Source organism: Amphibalanus amphitrite, unplaced genomic scaffold (genome assembly GCF_019059575.1).
Source record: "Amphibalanus amphitrite isolate SeventyFive unplaced genomic scaffold, NRLGWU_Aamphi_draft 000072F_arrow, whole genome shotgun sequence".
Classification (NCBI taxonomy): Eukaryota; Metazoa; Arthropoda; class Thecostraca; order Balanomorpha; family Balanidae; genus Amphibalanus; species Amphibalanus amphitrite.
The window spans coordinates 606,759-627,462 of NW_024881568.1; the positions used below are offsets into that span (position 1 = coordinate 606,759).

The following is a 20,704-nucleotide window of genomic DNA, read 5'->3' on the forward strand; positions in this document are numbered from 1 at the left end:
ATGCAGCGGAAATCTCATCATCTTTAGCGTTGACCCTTTTCAGCAGCGAGTGCTAAAATACCTAAAGTGTTTATGATTTTTAACGTGCTCCATGTAACCTTGTGGCAGTGTACGAGTTGTGTTCATCCTAACTCAAGTTATTATCTTGATTAGATGAGATGAGCGTAGAAACTGCCTTATTCCACCCTAGAATGACTTCTTGTTTTGTCTCTGTGTGTACGTTTTTTCTTCTGCCCATATCATAATTCAGCGTCATTCGATAGTTGACAGCAAACACTGCTATAATGTTCTGACGACTTCAGGTTTGCAAGCTTGTAAATGTAAGCGCCATTCATTTCATCAACATTTTCACTTAGCATGCACGATGCGCTCCTCACGTACATCAGTCTTTATGCACGTGCTGTACGGTGATCGCTGGCCAGACCCATATAAAGACGGCCGGCCAGCCCAGCACCATAAAGCAAACACCAATAAACCTCGGTCGTAAAAGAGCGCGGCGCCAGCTCAGTGATAGCCGCTGTGTTTCGATGACATAACTCACCAAAATGACCACCGTATCGCACGGCTGATCTATCGTCCAGGCGGCCGCAATTGGTTTATTTATTTATCGGCCACCAAGTATGATTAAAGTCCAACACTACGCGACAAATTGGCAATCAAGGTTTAACGAAAACCACCAGCTTATGATATCCAGTTGACTCGGTCGCGCCTCTTGATATCCCTTTGTTAGAAGGCGCAGTGAATGTTGCTTTGAAATAGTAAGTAGGTAGCTATTTCCTAGATGCATGAGGGTAAAAAACGCTTCGGAATTTATACCACACTGCAGTGCATGCTCCTATCTATTGAGCCACTTGGATGCGTTCATGGTATAATTGTTCGACATTTCGTTGATCTTGTCAAATTATCTTATGATTAGTCACTTGGATGTATGGGAAATGTAACAATTTTACACCAAGATACTTTTGATTTTACTATCACTTAGGACTTTGCACTTCCATTGCAATCAAATGAATACCCCGTCACCGTTCAGCAACAGAGCCATCAAGTAGACGGTGCAGGCTCAGCCCTTATCTAGGGCCGCGGCACACGGCACGGTAGAGCGGCTACCGTTTGGTGTCACCCCAGCGACTCTCGTCCTGGGGATCTCTCAGAGGAACCGGGGCGCTCGGGAACCGTGAATGATGGACGGCACAGTCCCTTGGACTGACGGCGCGCCACCGGCATCGGACACACGCACAAACACTTGAGAGAGAGAACGACAGAGGGAGGGAGGGAGGAGACAAACACGCAGACACATAGACTGCAGCCTGGTCCATCATTTCTGTGACTGTGCGTGCCCCACTGTCCCCGCCCTCCATTGGTTTCCCGCACAGTCGTCCCGCGGTGCCATTATTCATTGGCGAGCAGCAGACAGCGCCCATGATGGACCGGCCGCTTTATGCAGGACATTTGTTTAGATTGAGTCGGTTGGCGAATGTGTCTTATTTCCTCTCAGATTGAATTGAACGCTGATGGATGGTATGGTAACGCAGATTGGATCAGAGACCTTCCACAATGCGCAGGTTATCTGAATGAATTGTTGGCGGCTGCTTTTATTACACATGAAATAATAAAGAAGTTATGTTTATTTCTTATCAATCAAACGATAAATGTGCTAATGCAGGGGATTACGATGATAGCTCATACATATTTTCATTTTTACGTTATATCATTGAAACCGATGTCAGCAAAATGCATTATAACTTTATCTGTCAACCTGACAACAGTCTCTGTGTCGGGTATTATCATCATAAAGGTCCCCGGGTGACCGCGACATTTCTCTTCATCCCACTACCATCGGCCGACAGTGATCGACCTTTCGACAAAGGGGAGCGACCGGCAGGGTATGACACCGATCGGCCGCCTATACATCGGCGTCACACCCCACAAAGCCGTCCGTGCATCGCGCGGCCCGAGAGCGGCGTCCAGAGCCCCAACTGACGGCCAAAAGCTACCCGGGCAATGACTCAGTGGTCTGATGGAAGGGGCGGCCTTCAGCGGGGTAAAGACGCTTTTGTGACGCTTTGTGGGAGAGAAATTGGATTAGACTAGATATTGCACACGCTGGACGGGTTTATAATTGAATTTGAAAAACACTTATATGTATTTAATCACCTTATTTAGCAAATGATTGTCTACAAGCTAGTTCAGCAGAAGCGAATCCGTTTATTTAGGTACTACTTCTTTAGGGGTCAAAATAATCCATTCATTAAATCCACTCAGCATAATTATTATGATTGCAGTGATTGAGGTAATTAGCTCCATCTAAACGAATCGTGTTCACTCAACTTCGCGCCTCATCTGGCAGCGCCTCTTCATTACGAGCACCAATAATCAAATAGCCCAGTGATATGAGCAAACTTGGAGACGGACCACGTGCCTCCAAACTGACATCTTCACGTCACCCCGGTAATATTGCAGCGGCGGACGATGTGATGATGTCTGACCTAGTCCCGCCCCGCCCTCATATCCGGCAGGGGAGGGGACGGGGCGGCAACAAAGCCGGCCCTGCGCCCCTCTCATCCACCTTTGCCGGCCGCGGACGACCTGACCACATCTGTAAGGAGTGCCTCCGGAAGCCGTAAAACGTCTGTGGCGTGTGTCAACCACGCCAGGCAGGTCCCAGCAACGGCGCGGCGCGGCGGTGGGGGCGGACCCAGGCGGGGGAGGGTGGGTTCGAGCCGACGCGGGGTTGGGCGCACTGCAGCAGGAACGGGTACAGGCTGGGTGGTGCAGGGCGCAGACTTTCCCAGCTACTGGGCATGTGGTTTTGTTGTCAGCCGACTGGCTGCAGTTTTATTATCCGGAAAACTTTCCGACTCCTGTCTCTCGCCCACAACAAGCTGTGGTGGCGGGAGCGAGGGCGGGGGCGGGGTCGGGAGCGGGGGCGGGGGGCCTGTTATGCAGGCCTGCTCGTTATCTTTGATCCCGAGCAGCCGACCAAAGCCTGACGGGTAATTAAGTGGCCAGCGAGACCCGCCAGATAAAGGAAAGCGCCATCCGAACGGAACTCGGCCTCTGTAGCGTAATGTAATTGCGCATAAACGACAGTAATGGTCTACTTCCGCGCTCATTTATCTTTGAATTCATATACTAAATGAGCACTTATGCACATCATAAAATACAAGAAGTTCAAGATGGTACTATAAGTATAGGCATACTCTGTTGTATCTTATTGATCCGTTCGGATCTTCTTGATCATGCCTATGAGTTGTGATTCCGGAGATCAGTTTCTGAATACCAGACTCGACTCGAATACAATCATTCAGAAATATATGGAAGGAAAGTACGTCCTTCTAGCCGCAAAGTTCGCAGCCGTGTCCCTCACCCTGTCTAAAAGTATCTGTCTTCAGCGACAGCGACCATACCAGCCTTTTTTGCCCACATGGTTTGACTTACGTTGTGGGTAAGGAGACGCTGTGTACAACAAATATAACTGTAAGCACCGAGTACTCAATATGTAGTCATAACTACGCATGGTATTTTAGTGATATTGATTTGCGCAAAAGCGTGTCCTTTCCACAATCAATAGGTCACTTGCAGCGGGGACATCACTACGCTTTAATGAAATACCAGCGCCCAAGTGCCCGACGCTGATCCCTAAATTAAAGTTCTGATGAAAGATGCATACATAATGCGCCGCTCTACTGGTCTATGAGTCGTAAAACTTGGCTGGCGTGTCGAGTCAGTTTCAAAACGTTATGTCCCACACGCTGTCAAGGCTGCTTCAGCGTGTTAATCCAAATAATCACATTTCTTTTGTTAAGTTGAATAATCTAAAATCCGTAACGCATGCATGCAGCAATACAATTGTTGTTATTTTCTGTTGCCTTTAGCTTTGTGAAAAGCTTAAATTGAGTCGCTGATGCTTATCCTGCGGTGTGGAGGAGAAGGATTTCAGTATCCTGAGGATAGAAACACGGATAGGTGCTTTTTTTTGCTTATTAAAGCACCTATCCGTGTTTCTATCCTCAGGATACTGAAATCCTTCTCCTCCACACCGCAGCCCCCTTCCGGGCTGGACAGGCAACTTTATCTCATGCGGGCTGCTCCCTTGGAGCGGCACCGCTGCTCCCGAGGGAGCGCACCCCGTAGCCGGGTGCAGTGAGTGCCTTGGGGCTGGGTGGCCTGTCTTCGGACGGGCTCAGCCCCGGCGACTCACTAGGGTGCCTGCCCAGACCAATGTCTCCCCCTAATTCCTATCATCCTTCCGGCTCTGCAATGGTCTTGTCGACCGAAAGGGCCTAACCCAACAAAACTTAAACTTAAACTTAACTTAAACTTAACTTAAACTTATTAAAGCTAGAGGCTGTGAAATCTTTGCATATTCTTCTACTTGAAAAGCGAAAACAGTTTAAAACAATACCTATTGTTACGACGTATACCTACTTTTAAACAGCCAAAATTTATTTATGCTGTAAAAAATATCACAAAAATTGTGTCTTTTTTCCCAGGTAGCCTCAAAGCTAAAAATACTAATACAGCAAAGAAAAAAATCGCCAAGATTAATTCACAAAAGCAGGACGAAGAATGAGGGGAGGGTGGACAGACAGCTATAGACAGACAGAGAAAAGCTTCGGCCGAGGCCGGGCGCGTAAACAATGTTAACGAGAGGCGCCAGTTAGCGCCCCAGGGCGACATCTGTCAGGTCTGATTTCAAAAGACAGTGGCGAGGGAACAGAGAGGGAGGAGAAGCAGGGAGAGAGGGAGGGAGACAGACAGACGGACAGACGACAGACAGATAAACAGACAGACAGACAGACAGACAGACAGACAGACAGACAGACAGACAGACAGACAGAAGGGAGAGAAGCGTCTGTCTGATGTCGTGGATCGGATCACAATCACGCTCGATCTAAGTGCCCACGCAAACAATCACTCGAGTGTGTTCGAGTGTGTGACCATCTCTCCGGATGGCGGGCTCTTGACGGCTGACAGGACCCGGAAGGGCTCTCTGCCCCCTCCCCCCCCCCGCCGTCCATCCCCCGTCACTGGCGCTGGGGGAGGGCGTCACTGCCCTCACCCGGGCCCGTCAGCCCGGAACCAGCAGTGAATGAAGCGCCACTGCGTGACCAGCGGGAATGAATAGGGGATAGTTGTTGGGAAACACCGCAACACTGACATGATGTAATGGAAAATTGTGTTCATGATTTATCATAAATAACTTAATCTTTTATGTGGGTAATATGGCTACATGAAGTAAACATTCGCTTATGTGCATCGTTTTTTTGTGCATGTTTAGGTACCCGAAAAAAACGTTGGAATCAAATACATAAGCATCCTATTTTTAGTTTTCATCACCCCCAAAGCACTGTATAATATTGTATGCCGCTGCAAGGCTGATACACCATCCCATCCCGTCCTGATCCGTCCTGCCGAGCCTGGGGCCGTAACCCGTGGCGTCCCAAGCCCCGAGGGCAGTGACACGGGCTCCGTCCGTCCGAACAGGCGCAGCAGGACGGTCGGCACCGGGCCTCTGTAAATACGTGCTCGCACGGACTGAATGCAGCAGAAAATCGCACGCTGTGTGCCCCAGTATAAGGGCTATGGGAGTGTAAAGAACAAGCCTCGCATTTCCGCTATTCATTGCCGTGCGTGAGGCCCTCAGACAGTGTTATGAGGCTGCCTGTCGGCGTAAATGGTAGGCACCCGGCTGAGCAGCCTGCTGTGGAGACATGTCCGTCCGTCCACAATGACGTCCATTATTGGTACGTAATTGCGTGTGTACGCGTGATGAAGCACTGTGTCTTTCACTCACGTGAGGCCGTTTTGCCAGTAAGACGGCTTTACTGTATAAGGTGACCTGCATTGGGAAGCAAAATAATATTTCAGGAAAGGAAGCATAGGTATTTTATTCAACCATCATTAACATTGGCTAAAAATCGCCGTTTTCACGACGGCCATCTGGATCACATTTGGTGCACATCTGGTGCAGATTAGGTGCAGATTTGGTCAAATTAGGTTCAGTGTGTCTCTTAGTAGCTATCAGCTAGTGTTGCAATATTTGCTTATTTGCAGCTTTGTCATATTATCAGAGAGTATCATCGATTTAAACACTGAAATAAAATCATAAAAAAGATATTTGCTGTAAAAGAGATAAGTGCAGATTCGGTCAAATTAGGGGCCCTCGCCGGATAGCCCGTCGTGAAAACGGCTAATAACTGGCTGATCGCATAAACCGAGGCTGCAAATGTATAAGAGGGAACTGTCGTATGTTGCTGCCTCGATGTCTTTCAACTGACGCTAGGTACATATCAATAGTGTGCTTCACGATAGTGTACCGACTGTCGACTGCCCATGCAGCTAGCGCTGACCTGTATTTTTAGCCTCCGGGAAGGTGGCTACCGGGTGGGGCCGTGTGTCCCGGTTTTACGGCAGACTTCCCATGAACGGCGGCGGTGTCCGCACTGTCAGGAGTTTCCGGCCAAATCTCATCTTCCCGTGAAATACGGTGACATAATTCTCAATAAGAGACAATAAGTGGCTCCTGGATGCTAGATTGGTGGCATGAATGGTGTTGTTTTACAATGAATTGTATTTATGATGCACTGAGCGGCTCTCTGACAAAAGATGGCCTTTCACGGGGAGAGTTGACTCTGCAGTACTTATGCGACAGCATCAGAAGCTGCATTGTCGGCGGCATGCATTTAGCCCAGCTTAATCCTGCCGCATGTGCAACAGTCCACATGCCTGAATGTTAACGATATAATTCATTTCCTTGCTTATCTTCATCTACGCTACCCCATATAACCACAAGCTGTAAACAGACCGAATACAGAAAGCATTGTTCTTGAAGCTAGGTAGGTATATTTTTAGTGAACCATGCGATGACTTTGGGACGCTCCACAGACATTTTTTACAGTTCTCGACATCTTTCTAAGAAGATTACTCTTTTAGTTGCCGTTTGATGAGCCTGGCCTGAAATAAAATCAATCAGTCCATATAGGTATACAGGGTGTCTCAAAAGTTCGTTGACACATTTCCCATGTCAATAAAGCATATAAGAACCGGCCAAAAATCTAAGGTTTTGGTGTCCGTGTGTACACTAGACAAATATGCATGCTTTGACAACTGATTCGGAAGGTTGGAAACCAAACCCTTTGCTGTACCTATCTCCAAAAATATTTGCCCATACCGATTTTCTTCGCTCCGTCAGCTGCCGGAGGCTGATAAAAGGTTACCAGCTTTCAAGCTCTTGTAGGGGAATCCCCTGCAGTTTCTGCGTCGGATTTAGGTTTGACGAGCTCCCCGGCAACATCCGCTTCTCCCTGAAAGCCGACAGCTTGCATCGACACCATCCGTGAGTATTTTGTAGGTCTTCTCTGGCGCTAACTCCTTCATGAATGACTGGCGCCGACCTCCCAGTCCCAAGCACCATTTTCCTTTTCAAAACAACCTTATTCCTGAACAAATGGGAAGTGCCAGGGGCAAATTTTTCGCAGCATATCGTAGCAGAATGTGTCGGCCATCTGTTTCTTAGACACATTTTGCAAATTTTGCAAATCCCGAACGCTCGTCATTCCCAATGCCAAGACCTTCGCTGGGTTCCGGAGTGTTTTCCTCAGGAGAGGTTCTGCTTTGTAAACGGCCAAAACCTGTCCATCGTGCGGTTTTGTCCGGATTTTGTGTGTAAAAGAAAGCTATTTGCTCCAGATCTGCCTCTTGAAACTTCGTTAGATAAAACTTTACATTAATTGACACTCTTGGAGGGTCACTTGTCCTCGGCATTGACGATTTTCGCATGATTTTCTCTCAAAATTTAGCGTTATAGATATTATAAACAATTTTAAATGATATTTTGTCTTTATTTTATGATGACCTGCAATTTTTGAAACTGGGTAAACTCTGTCTGTGAGCTTCTAGTCAGTTTTCAATAGTAAGGACTGCATTTCCAGCTGCTTTCCGGAGCACCAGTCTGCTGCGGTACAAGGGTCGTTCAAAACGCTGTTAGTCTCGCATGGTTTTGTCCTTCAAAAATTTTAGCCACCGTTTTTATTAGATGACCATCATGTTGTACTCATCCTCGCCGACACTTTGCCATGTGTCATTTCCGACCTAACCATTCCCATTACTCCTGAAGCAGAGAGTTTCTCAGCCGACCCGAGTATGCGACCTCCATTTTCATGCCTGATCCATGGTCAGAGGTGAACCCTTTTTGTGAGCTCATGAAGGGTCGAATGCGCTTGAAAACAAGGAAGCTGCTTGAGGAAGGTTGTTACCAATGCCCATGCAAAATTTCGACTGTTAATTTCTTGTTGATTCAGAATTATTGACAAAAAAGCATGGCCGGTACCTGTAAACGAACTTTTGAGACACCCTGTAATTTAACCCTCGCATGTGTAGGGGGGGGGGGGTCGGATGGACCCCCCCCATGGTTTTTCGCGAATAACTCGCGTAAAAAGCGGCCGATCGCGACGAAACTTTCAGTACCCTCGCATTGATCAATTTTACACCTACCCTGAAAATTTCATGACCCTGACCCAAATGACCTTTGACCTGTGACCTCTTTTCCGAGACCATGTTTGGCCGGAATCGCGATTTAGCGTATGTCGGCTCGCACTAGCCGCGTGTTTGCAAGCTTTTCGTGGTTTCAAACGTTCAAACATGTGATTTGATGTTACTCCCGTGTGTGTCAAGGTCACCTGAAGGTCAGGTCAGGTCATTGACCTTTGGTGACCTCGGGTGACCTCGGGTCACTTTTTCGAGTTTTACATGTTTCTAGGCTAGTTTTTGGAGCTGAATTCGAATTTAGCAACCATTTGAACATTTACGAAGTAGTTATGGTGACTTCGTAACATGTTACGAAGCTGTCAGAGGCGGTTGACACGTACTACGAATACCCGTCACGACGCCTACTGGTTGACCTGACCTGACCTGACCCGACCTGGTCTAAATGCTTCAAGACATCATCTGTGATCAAAACTAACACGATATTCGTGATCAGCACCCCGAAAAACCCCTTAGCAGCCACACTTTACGACTTTCTAACAGGTCCCGATTTTCCCGACTTTGGGTCATTGACCTGACCTGGAAGGTCAACCAATGACCTAGGACCTTAAAATTGGGTATCATCGGCTTCCTCTCGTCACGGGCAACACGCTCGTTTTTTCCGCGAAGCTCTAGCTCAATCAGGGGCCAAACGGCAAGGGGGGGTCCAACCGACCCCCCCCCCCCCCTACACATTAGAAGCTGGAAAACGCCGCACACATGCGAGGGTTAAACCATTTAAATTTTAAATGACAAATTGGCTACATGCGGGGACGTGGGTGTGATACGAATCGACACGAATCTATCCTGCATCTAATCCACGGCTGAGCCCTTACTAACACCGAGCAGCTGTCCGGTCGCTGACCAGTGACCGGCCCGCTACCTCTGACGATCGACTCGACTGTGTGGCGGTCACCCCCACATAGTGACCTCTGGTGGCAGGGGACAGAAACACAAGTTCCGGCCAGGGTGCAGCAGATGGGCAGAGAGCAGCACCAGCTTTGTCACAGCCAATCCAGCTCCTGACTGTGGTGACTTTGAGAGATTTGTAGCAAAATGAAGGGCCTGTCACCATTTATTTTCCTTGATATTTTTTAGCATTGCAAAGGAGAGGACACATTTCAAGTGACATCTGCATATGCCCTGACTCCCTGATATCGTACCTCATATGAAGGGACCTTTCCATGTGCTATTTAATGGTCACCACCACGCAGCTGAACAATCTTGAACCCTATGTCACCTCCTGCCAACCCAATTCCAACCTACCTTTTGATAGGGAAGAAGCATCAGGCAGTGGGATATCTAACATCGAGGGCAGCCCGACACTACCGCCGTAGCGAGTGTTGCCTGAACTACCGTAGGTGGCGCACCGGTGGCAGTCGGCACACACCACCCGGACCAGTCTCCGGCACTGAGAGACGTCACTCGGGCTAGCCAAGTCAGCGTACAGGTCTCGCGGGTTTTAGCGACAGGTTTTGCACCTATGAAATTAAGTATTCTTCAGGCTATATCTTGGTCGACTTAAGCTTTTGAGTGTTGAAGATGCGATCGACTTGTTCGTTCACAAGCCTGCCATGGTCGTAATGGCGTCATCGTAGATCGATTAGTTTCTGAGACATAGCCGGAAATGTAAAGGGCAAAACCTACTGCTCAATCTCGCGAGAGCCGTACTAAAGCCCACCGGGGTTAACCATTCGTACCGCTGTTTCCATCCTCAAGAAAATCAAATCCTTCCCCACGCCTCAGCCCCCTGTTCCGGGCTGGACGGGCAACTTTATCCCATGCGGGAAGCTCCTTAGGAGCAGGCCCGTAGCAGCCGGGTGCGGTGTCAGAGGGCTGGGTGGCCAGTCCATTGGATGGGCCACTGGGGTACCAGCCCGGACCAATGGCGCACTTGTTACTCGCAATACGTTTCTGACACTGTGTCTTATTTTACCCATAGGTACCTATTCAATACTGCGAAAACCCTGAAGCACACGAAATGGAATTATTTGAAGTCTTCATTAGGTGCAAACATTTTTTGGAGAAGTTTTGTTTTCCCATTGATAGGCTGGACCATGGTAAGAGCTTATAATATGCAGTAAAATTGTTCCATTTAACATGGAATATTACCAATGTGTGGTGTTTTGATAAATCCGAAAGACTTCAGAACCAACTCACCAGAACTCTCATTTAAACTGCTCACGAACCAATCTCGCATGGAGCACGTAGCAAATCTATCTTCAGCCTCAGTAACTCAAAATGAAACCTAATCGCTTTCCTATGCTAAATCGAGCCGATATAGCTTGCCACTTAAACGGAAACTTCGATTTCTTAAAACCAACGTTACAGACATTCGCCGCCAGCCGTACATGTATTGTACAAACAAACATAAATGCAATCGTCTGCGCCGCAGTGGCACTTGCACGAACCGAGCTCCTTTCCAGTTACTGGTCTATGGCGAGATCATGTTCCATGCGTCAACTTCCAAATCCATGAGCACCAACGCAGACTGACCCCGCCCGCGACCTCGGTCACGGGCCGGGGTCAGCCCCTGGCGGCGAATGTCGTAACTACGGTTTCTTAAAACCAACGTTACAGACATTCGCCGCCAGCCGTACATGTATTGTACAAACAAACATAAATGCAATTCCGTGGAGAGAAAAAAATCACAACGTCGCGTCGTAGCACCCATCACACATATGCACCGCCATGTCACTCGAACAGACGCTGTGTAAACGACGGATCTACGCTATTGTGAACATAATGATCCAGGAATACCGACCTGGTCTTCCATCTACCGAGACGCTGCACATCGTCTGCGTCAAACCCGAGCTGCACCGCACGGGTCGCGCCAGTTGGCCGAAAATCTTTCGGCGTGTGACCTTTGGCGAGACCAAAATCCTCCGCAAAATAAATACCCTGCTGTAAAACGGCAGCCACCGAGCTTGCAGAAACTGCAGCATATGGGCGAACTAAACTAATGAAAACAGGCTTCGAAACTGGACATCGACACGACTCTGTTCTAGCTAAATAAACACGCAGGGCATCGATAGGGTCCGCTGACTTATTGGGGCTAGGCGGGATTGCGACTTGAAACCCCGTGCGCTGAGCGTCGTTCTTTATCCCCAGAAAGGTAACCTGCAGGGTACCATCTGAACGGAACTGAAGCTGATCAGTGGACAGCACAAACGGCGACGTTACCCCCGAGCCTGCATCGAACCTCATCGACAGGGGGGGGGGGGGGGCAATATCTGAGGGCCGCAACATCAGCGCGATAGCTAGCAGACATATCGCCTTCAACCGGAGCAACTTCAACGGTAGCGACTCGTTCACAGCCCACGACTCAAACAGACGAACAAAGGCTGATACATCCATCACGGACGACCGTGTCATGGGTGCCCGTGTGCCGCTTTTCACAATGGCCTGAGACAGACGCACGAGAAGGGGATCGTGGAGTGGGTTGGCTACTCCCATCACCTCGTACAGTGCAGCCAAGGCTGCTGACAAGCAGCGTAACGTAGAGTGGGGTCTGTCAGACACACTGCACTCGCCTACCAGGAAACCAGCCACTACCGCGCCATCTACCGGTGGAAAAATCAATTCACGTATTCTACAAAATTCCTTAAACTTACAGATGTACCTGTCATAATTCGCGTGAGTGGAATGAGCCAAACACAGAGGGAACTGCTCACGTGCAGCAGGAGACCAGCCGAGCGCCTCTAACCGGGCTCTCCAGAGATCCGCCAGGCGAACAGAGTCCACCGTCTGTTGCGGTGCGGCTCTATCTGCTGGTGCGGTAGCAGTGGAATACAGGCCTGCGTCACAGGCGGCAGCCGCAGCGGCGGGCAGACGCTGAGCCGCCGCAGCCGCTCCATCCATGGCTGGCCTGGCCACATCGGGGCAATCAGCGTGGCCTCGGCACGCTGCGCCTGCACCGCGTCCAGCACACGTGCGACCAGCCGGAAGGGCGGGTTTATGAAGTTGTTGTGCTGTTGCCAATCGTTCTGACCCAGAGCGTCCACACCAGCGGTACCGGGGTCCCTGAAGCGGCTGTTGTAGACCGGTAGCAACGCCGTAGACAGGGAGGCGAACCGGTCGATCGTGTGCGGGCCGAACATGCGCTCCAACTGCTGGAACACAGCCGGATGGAGTGTCCACTCGTGACGCAGCGGAATACGTGACAGCTCATCGGGGTCTACATTTAAATATCCTGCAATGTGGTGCGCAACCAGCATGACCTGATGCTCAAAAGCAAACTCCCAAATATTCTGAGCGATGGCGTCCAGGCGACGATCAGCTGACCCAAGCTTGTTAATGAGCGCGACTACCGTGATATTATCGGACAATATCTCGACGGTTTTGCCACGAAGCGTAGAACAAAATGACAGTAAGGCAAAATAAACAGCTAGTAACTCGCGAAAATTGGACGTTTCTGCGCTCACCTCTGGCCGCCAGAAACCCGAGGCGGTTTGAGCGACCGGGGTGGAAAGTGTCGCTCCCCAGCCAGTCTCGGACGCGTCCGTGGAGAGCTGCAAGTCGCAGCTGGCCGGCGGCACCAGCAGCCGGCCGTTCCACCCGTCCAGCGATGTAAGCCACCACGCCAGATCCTCTCTGGCCTCGGGCGACCACGGCATTGCCTCGTCCCAAGACATCCTAGAATTCAACAGACGGTAAATGTTCCGCAACTTCAGCTTGGCCGGGAACACCGCTGCCATCATACTGATACACCTACCCGCGATGCGAGCCAGCAGACGCGCCGACACAGTGGGCCGCTTTAACATCCTACCTATATCCTGCTTCAGCTTCGACACTTTGCATTTAGGCACAGTAATGAACGGCAATTCACCCTCGGACGCACAGTGCACATCGAAACCCAAATAAGACACAACATTTGACGGCTCCAAACACGACTTCTCCCAGTTGACACACAATCCTAATGAAGCTAAAGTATCTAAAAATATTTTCACGTCACTGGCCATTCTATTCTTCGTTGACGTCAATAAAAAATCATCTACGTAGGCCATGACCGACAGGCGTTCGGTCCCTCTCATATACTCTATGACCACCCGAATACATTTGTGGAAATAGTACGGGCTAGCCACCAAACCAAATGGTAGAAAACACCACACATACCAGCATCCACCATACTGGAAACCCAGATACGTTCTGAACTCTTCACGGACAGGGAAATGATAAAATCCGTCCTTTAAATCTACAGTGACCGCCAGCTCACCACCTCTCATAACCTCTGGCAGGACAGAAACACCTTCTGACGAAAAATGTGGCACATCACAGTGAGAATTCACATATCTCAAGTCACAAATGAGGCGATATTTGGAATTTTTCTTTGGAACAACCTTCAAAGGGGAGACACAATGCGGCACGTCAGCTACTTTTTCTATAACACCTCTCTTTTCTAGCGCCATCAGCTCAGTTTCCAAAAACTTTTTCTCTGGTTCATTAAAACAGGGATTTTCAAAGACACGGGGCTCTGGAATGTCACGCACAGGCACCGGCACACCATTCATAATCCAGTCCAGAACTGCATCAGGCGCCCCAATGCGCACCCACTCGTCCTTATGCAGCGGCATAATTCCCCTCACAACTCACGTGATGGTTTACTCAGCTGAGAATGTCCCTGTGACGTCATCCGGCTGCTGCGCTCGGGCGGCCAGGTCACGAGGCCCGGGTGCGTACCCGAACCGCCCGCGGCGGAACCTCCAGTCAGCTGATCCGGAGCCCGAGCCCGCCGCGCCGCCGCCGGGTCGCTGACCCGCCGCGTCCAGGCGGTAGCCTCTGCCCGGACCGCCAGAAGCGAACGGGAAGAATGAGCCCCGCCCGCGGAACCTTCCAGAGCCACTGACCTGCCGGTTGTGTCGCGCTCCGGCGATGGACACGGCTCGCTGCAGATTTTCCAGCGCCCCCGGCGTGAAAGCTGCCGGGTTCTGCTGCAGCGTCTGGAACAGCCTGGTCGTCCCGTCATCAAACTGGTTCGCCACCAGCAGGTTGGTATACTCTTCTTGCAGGTACCGGAGTTGTGCGATAGCTATAGTCGATAGTTCAGAGAGGACGGGTTCTCTGCTTGTACACTGAGAGAGCAGTTTCAATACGGTCTCCTGATACCGCGCACACTTCTGAATGACCTGGAACTTCGGCCAGTCAGCCTTGCTGACGCCTGCTCTTCAATCACCGACCACCAAGTCCGGTGGTAGTCTGACCTTCGCCAGACTTTCGCGAATGCTCTTAAAGTCTGTCTGCAGATCACTGCTCGCGCCCACTTCAGACTCACCGAGCGGCTGCGGCTGAGTGTCTGCGCATTCTTGAGTGTCGACCAGCCGACGACCGGCGGTGTCGGTCTTCAAATGCTCACTGATTGCACTCCACTGAGCTTTCCAACTTGTCAAACCTCTCAAGAAGGTTGTTGAACCGTTCCTCCATGAGGAAACAAGCCGCCTCGAAATACCGGCGGCTCGCGCAACACGGAGCGTCGCGGCTCGTGCGGAGCACCAACGCAGACTGAGCCCCCGGGGTCAGCCCCTGGCGGCGAATGTCGTAACTACGGTCAACTATTTTAATTCGGGCGACGGCCGGAAGCTATCGCCAAAGCGGTCCTCCGTCTCACTGGGGGCCACTAAAAACTCTCAACTGTCCGCCGTAGCGGGGTCGACCATTAGCCGGCGGGATCCGAGGGGGGCTCGGTGGTAGCGGCGCCGGAAGTTTTCAGCCGGGGAGCAGACGGGCAGGCGACGCTCCTCAGACGAGGAGCGTCTGTCTGCTGAGGGCCAAACGGAGCAGACAGCCAGGCGACGCGCGTCGACGACGAGCTTCTGTCTGCTGGGGGCCAGACGGAGCAGACAAGCAGGCGACGCTCCTCAGACTCAGGAGCGTCTGTCTGCTGAGGGCCAGACGGACCAGACGGCCAGGCGACGCTCCTCAGGCTCAGGAGCGTCTGTCTGTGGGAGGGCCAGACGGAGTAGACGGAGCAGACGGCCAGGCGACACTTCTCAGACGGCGAGCGTCTGTACGCTGAGGGCTGGATTCGGGAGCCGCGGCGGTGCGGGAACCCGAGCACCGACACAGTCAGGGGGAGGAACAGGGACCCGAGCAATGACACACTCGAGTGTTACAGTACTGTCACACAATCAGAGGAGTCCAGCCGGTCAGGTCACCAAAGGCGTCAGGCTGAATGGGTATTTTAGGGATTTAACCATCTGGAAAGCACACTGTGGGGCAATTATGAGCCAGCTCACCCGTCACAAAATTCAAACATTGTCTACTGTATCCTATTCGCTGCATGTCATAGGCGAATACCAATACTAGTATTCTGATTTCTGAATTATATTTCTTCATTTGATGCTTTAAGCTTCTTCTTTTATCTAATACAAATAGGTACCTATGTTTTATTTATTTTCATTTGCTAAGCGTTTATAATTGTTAAAACAGGTGACAATATATAAAAGACCTAAAACATTGGAGGCTGGAGCTATGAATTAGAGGCAAACGCAGTCATTACCTACCAACCATGAATTCTGACGACTTTTTGCATAGGTATGCTAAACTGTTTTACGTATCTAAAGCGAATACCATCCACCGTCCTATGACTGGTTTCCTTGCCAAATGTCAGCGTTCCGCGGACGAAACATTTCAGCAAACGATACAAGTGATTAATGTGATCTGAAAATAACCTTTTAATAACTACAAAAAAAAAACGTTAGCCCGCACCCATTTGACAGCCTGTTAGCGTTAAAGACTAAACCATCTACAGAATGGTCCGTGCTGTTTTGCAGATTCACGCTTGAAGCATAATAGAGGCTTCCTTTAATAATTGATGAGTTATACCTCTTGTTTTCCTTTTTGCGCACCGACACCACTTCTAAGCTATTGGAAGCATAAATACCGTGAGATTAGGCCCAGGTATTTGTGTTGACATTTGACAATTACTTCAATTGATATTTATCAATGAAACACCAATACGTGCTCTTAACCCGTTTAACTAATCATGCCCCGAAACAGACCAGATTGACCAAGCGCTTAACTCGAGTCCAAAACCAAATCACAAGCATTTCCAATCTGGACAGTGAACAATCGAATATTGGCAATACCTTCCGTAAACGAGCTGAGAGCGTCCAAACATTGGCTGGGGAATGTCTCAAATCCCCAACCAGACATAAAATAAAGGAGAAACCACTGCTGAAACTTTGAGCACGGCGGGATAGGTGGTGGAGCCGTCCTCGCTCTCGGCAGGGCAGCGAGCGGGTCTGTGTCACGGTATCAGTCACAGTGGACTCTAGGCGGCGGGCAGGTCCGTGTCGCGGTATCAGTCACAGTGGACTCTAGGCGGCGGGCAGGTCCGTGTCGCTCTCCGAGCGGCGCAGGCGAGACCGTGTCGCTCTCGCAGGCGGCGTGCGGGTTCGCGCCGCTCTCAAAGGGCCCCCGGTCGCCGACGGGGCCGGGGGTGAGTTTGGTATTCCGGACGGCGTCTGTCTGTCCGTCGGCGCGCCGCGTCGACCGTCGATACCGTCGGGGATGAGAGGAGCGCGTGTCGGCGGCTGCGGACGGCGGCCGCTCTGCGGAGAGTGCCCCGTTTCCGCCCGTCCGGCAGCGGCCCGCAGAGACCCGCTGATTTGTCTGTGTCGATGGGGGTTAATGTACGGAGCGCCGTCTATGCAGCCATATGAAAGAAGTGATTGATAACAGTCCGGAAAAATGGAGCGGATCAAAGGAGAAATTAGTGCTGATGGAGCGTTCAGGTCAAGGAGGCACATATGGATGGTCAGAAAGCAGGATACCATCTGTCAGAGTCACGTGATGCTTATTTTGCCATTCAGCCGATTGATAAATGTGTTCCCAGACTCTGACTCAATGACAGCCAACTTGAAGTAGCGATGAAGCTGGAAGCAGCTTTTTGTCCTGCAACTATGAGCTAACAGCTGGTGCTTCGGGCTGCCCCGGACCAATTACTTCAGCAATCGACAAACGCTGATCAATCACCAACGTCAGCAAAAACTAATACCAGCCTCCATCAGTGGCCCCGGCTCCATGAGGCGAGCTGGCCGGACTGTGTCCACGGGGACGGCAGCCTCAGTACCTACCGGTCTCGCCGGGCCTGGGACGGTGTGCGCCGGCCGACGACCCTGTCTGCTAATACCGCCATCATTTACAGCCCCGTGCTGTCTGACCGAGCCGGCCCAGCTCGGCGGCACGCAGGGGAGCCGCCGCAGCTCGACCGCCCGGTCGTTACCGCACGCAGAGCGAACCGCAGCCCGGAGAACAGGGATTAGTGCAGAGGGCCGGCGGCTGCTGCTGGTCCGTCTGCGCTGGGTCGGGTTTTAGTCGTCTGAGAGCTGTCTGTTTCCATTGGAAACTGCAAGGCGATCTGTTTCAGCGGGGCTTTCGAGGTGACTTATTTCAACTCTAAACGGTGAAATCTACATCAGATAATCGTTAAACATCGGTCGGTTGGAGCTCAGACACTGCAAACGAGCAATCTTCTTCGGAACTCGTAAAATCCGTTATGATAATGAATCCATGCGTAGTACTACGTAGGTCGTTGCAAGCGGAAAGGTCGCCGAAGCATAACCGCATCAAAATAAATGTGGCGGCTTTGAAGCTGTCCGAAACGTCCTACAACCAACAAATATGCAAAACATGTGGGCATGTGTATTAACGGGAAAATGCAATGGTCTGAGAACAGTTTATTGTCATGCAGAGCGGCACTTTCGCTTTCCCGCGGTCTGTTGATGGGTCGTAAGTGCGGCGTCTGCCTAACGCGAGGTAGACTGCGCCGCACTACACTGGTGTGCGGCGGAACAGCTGGGTGTGGAGCGACAGGCGTCAGCGGAGAGCAGCGGTAGCCCACGGCGCCACGCAGTGAGGAGGACTTTTGGACAAATCGGAAGAATCGACGAAGTTCTATATAAAATGATGTAACTCTGAGGCTGATTTACTTTATCGGCCAACCCTCATGTCAAAGACCATGTTTTGTTGTATCAGACGTCTCGTGCCCCAGCCGGCGCCTTCCTCATGTTCTACCGACCGCCACAACACCGGTGACTTACACCCCGCCTGTGTCCCGACCTGCGGTCAGTTCCGACCGTGTGTCGTCGATCCGTCTGGCACGGCACTTCGTGAGCGTGTATCGAGCTGGCACGAGGCCTGCTCCGATCAATGACCGAATCGTTAGCGTTTGACCAATGACCATTGTCAGCGACCTTGCAGAAGTGACCCAATTCGCCCTACTCAGCGCGTTTGTGACCAGGTATTTGTGGCTTGCAGAGGCCATTGTAAATGGTGCAAACGTAATTATCGGGGTGATTGTGCAGCTAGTAACCGACAATTCGCCGAGGGCCGACACATAATCGATAAAAGAAAGCGAAAGGTTTTCGGTATGGGCTCTTCATGCAAATGCTGGACAGTACATACATATAATAAACGGTTAAGCAAACTGCTTGCAATCAATCATTTTAAGTTATTAATTTGTTTCATTGTTAAATGCAGACATGACTGAAAATGAACAAGCACATATCAAGCGATTTCAAGCAAGCAAGCGATTTATCATTTCTGCGTCCAGGCATTGAAATTTATGATATCGACATTTTGAACTATCTTGCATACCGGGACTGATAATGTTCAAGCCATCAAACACTATGCGATGCTGAATTTTCGGAGCCAAGTTTCATGTCACCTTCATCGATGCTGTCAGTCCGTTGGAGTAGTAGGTATCAACAGCGATAGTGAATTTCATCATGTAAGGAGCGGGCGGATCGAGATGACTTTCGGTGTACGATATCAACGGTATAGTGAAACGTTAAACATTACGGAATTTATCGGATTATACAAATATTTTACCAAGGACAAAAGAAACTTGTTGATCTCTTTTATTGCTAAGACCCCACGGGCCATTTTTCTTCACGAGAGTTTTTACAAGCACATTACCCAAAATACAGTTCAATATTCCTTACACAATTCACAGTCACACTGTCAGCAAATGCAAGTCAGAAGCTTATAGCGTAATCGACGTTGAATATACACTGCGATGAATAATACGTGCGATGTACCTGTACATCGCACGCGTTGTTAATTTCTCCCAAAGAGGTTTTACCTAATCAAGTTGAATAAATGCCCATTAGCCAGGTGACAGAGGTCACTATGGCTCTGCACACACTCGAGTACCCGACCAGAGCCGCGGTCAGCCACGTGGATTCCGGGGCTACTGGGCACGCCACCGCCGGGGTCAGGTGGCCCGTAACCCGTCCACTGTGACCCCGCTCGGGTCAATAACTCGCGTGGACCCACACTACGCTCGTCAGCCCCCGCCGCCGCCGACAGACCGGCTGCTCCAACGTGCAGCCGCAGCGGTGGTTCGGGACTGTGTGAACTATTTTGACATTCAGATGGTCATCCTGTCATTTCTATCCGGCAATATGTCATGCTATGACAACCTTTCTTCCACTCGGTCAGAGTGATGGCGTTTTTATTGCGGTGAAAATAACGCCATAAAACTGTCAGCGCCGCGCCCCTGGCCCCTTCCGGAGCCGTCTAATGCCCCCGGCGATTGGCTCCACTCATCATCGTCCTGACTGATCCACCGCCGACACTAACGACCGAATAGTCGTCCCTGATCAGTGATACATAGATCCGCAGCGTTACAGGATCAGTGATGCTCACTTAAATCGACCAGCTCGATATTCAGCTCATCGCCAGGATCAGGTAACTGACACGTTTCACCATAAGAGAGCACCGACTAATGTGAGCAAAAACTATAGCTTTTTATAGCTTTTGAATTTTTCCACGGTTAAAATTAATGTGCATCCGTGCATTGACTGAAGTGAGTAAACCTGTTTGCACAGTATAGAGTGACCACAATGCAGACAACAGTGCACCTCAGTGAAGGGACTACAGCCTCGCACACTGCTATGTGACGTATGTCTTCATTACGCGCCCTCCGCCGGCGGCGGTGGTGCGTGACCAGCTCTGCCCCGAACCTCATCTCATCCTACATCAACACCCTCGTCTGCCGAGCTCAGTTCGGTCAGGCAGGGGGAGCCATTCGCGCTCACCCGGCGCCTACAGATCGCTCCCAATGAGACACATCCGACATTGGAGCCGGTGTCACCGCGAGACTGGCAACCAGCCAGATCAAAGGGTATGAGAAACTGTGGAGAACAATGAACATTCACATCTTAAAATGAACTGA

At 50.5% G+C, this 20,704-nt stretch overlaps 1 protein-coding gene across 4 annotated transcripts; it reads right to left on the bottom strand.

Annotated features, from left to right (window-relative positions):
- Positions 1 to 10,865: 10,865 nt before the first annotated feature.
- Positions 10,866 to 15,009, bottom strand: LOC122379108. Of its 4 annotated transcripts, none has more exons than XM_043361039.1 (3): positions 14,119 to 15,009; positions 12,951 to 13,161; positions 10,866 to 12,638 (listed from the first exon to the last, which is right to left on the bottom strand). In XM_043361039.1, exons 2-3 carry the CDS (start codon positions 13,158 to 13,160, stop codon positions 12,228 to 12,230), a joined length of 621 nt encoding a protein of 206 aa, XP_043216974.1. In that variant the 5' UTR covers position 13,161; positions 14,119 to 15,009; the 3' UTR covers positions 10,866 to 12,227. The 4 variants fall into 4 exon arrangements, with proteins under 4 accessions (XP_043216974.1, XP_043216972.1, XP_043216971.1 ...); XM_043361037.1 differs by having other exon boundaries at positions 10,866 to 12,635; positions 14,119 to 14,909; XM_043361036.1 differs by having other exon boundaries at positions 12,951 to 15,008.
- Positions 15,010 to 20,704: the final 5,695 nt, after the last annotated feature.

What these genes read in the sequence shown, in the direction of transcription:
- LOC122379108 (XM_043361036.1), bottom strand. Translation starts at nt 14,099, where the DNA reads ATGCCGCTGCATAAGGACGAGTGGGTGCGCATTGGGGCGCCTGATGCA. An exon ending in CGGGTTTCTGGCGGCCAGAG is followed by an intron (nt 12,639 to 12,950) that starts GTGAGCGCAGAA and finishes GCTGTGTTCCAG; the next exon opens with CAGTTGGAGCGCATGTTCGG.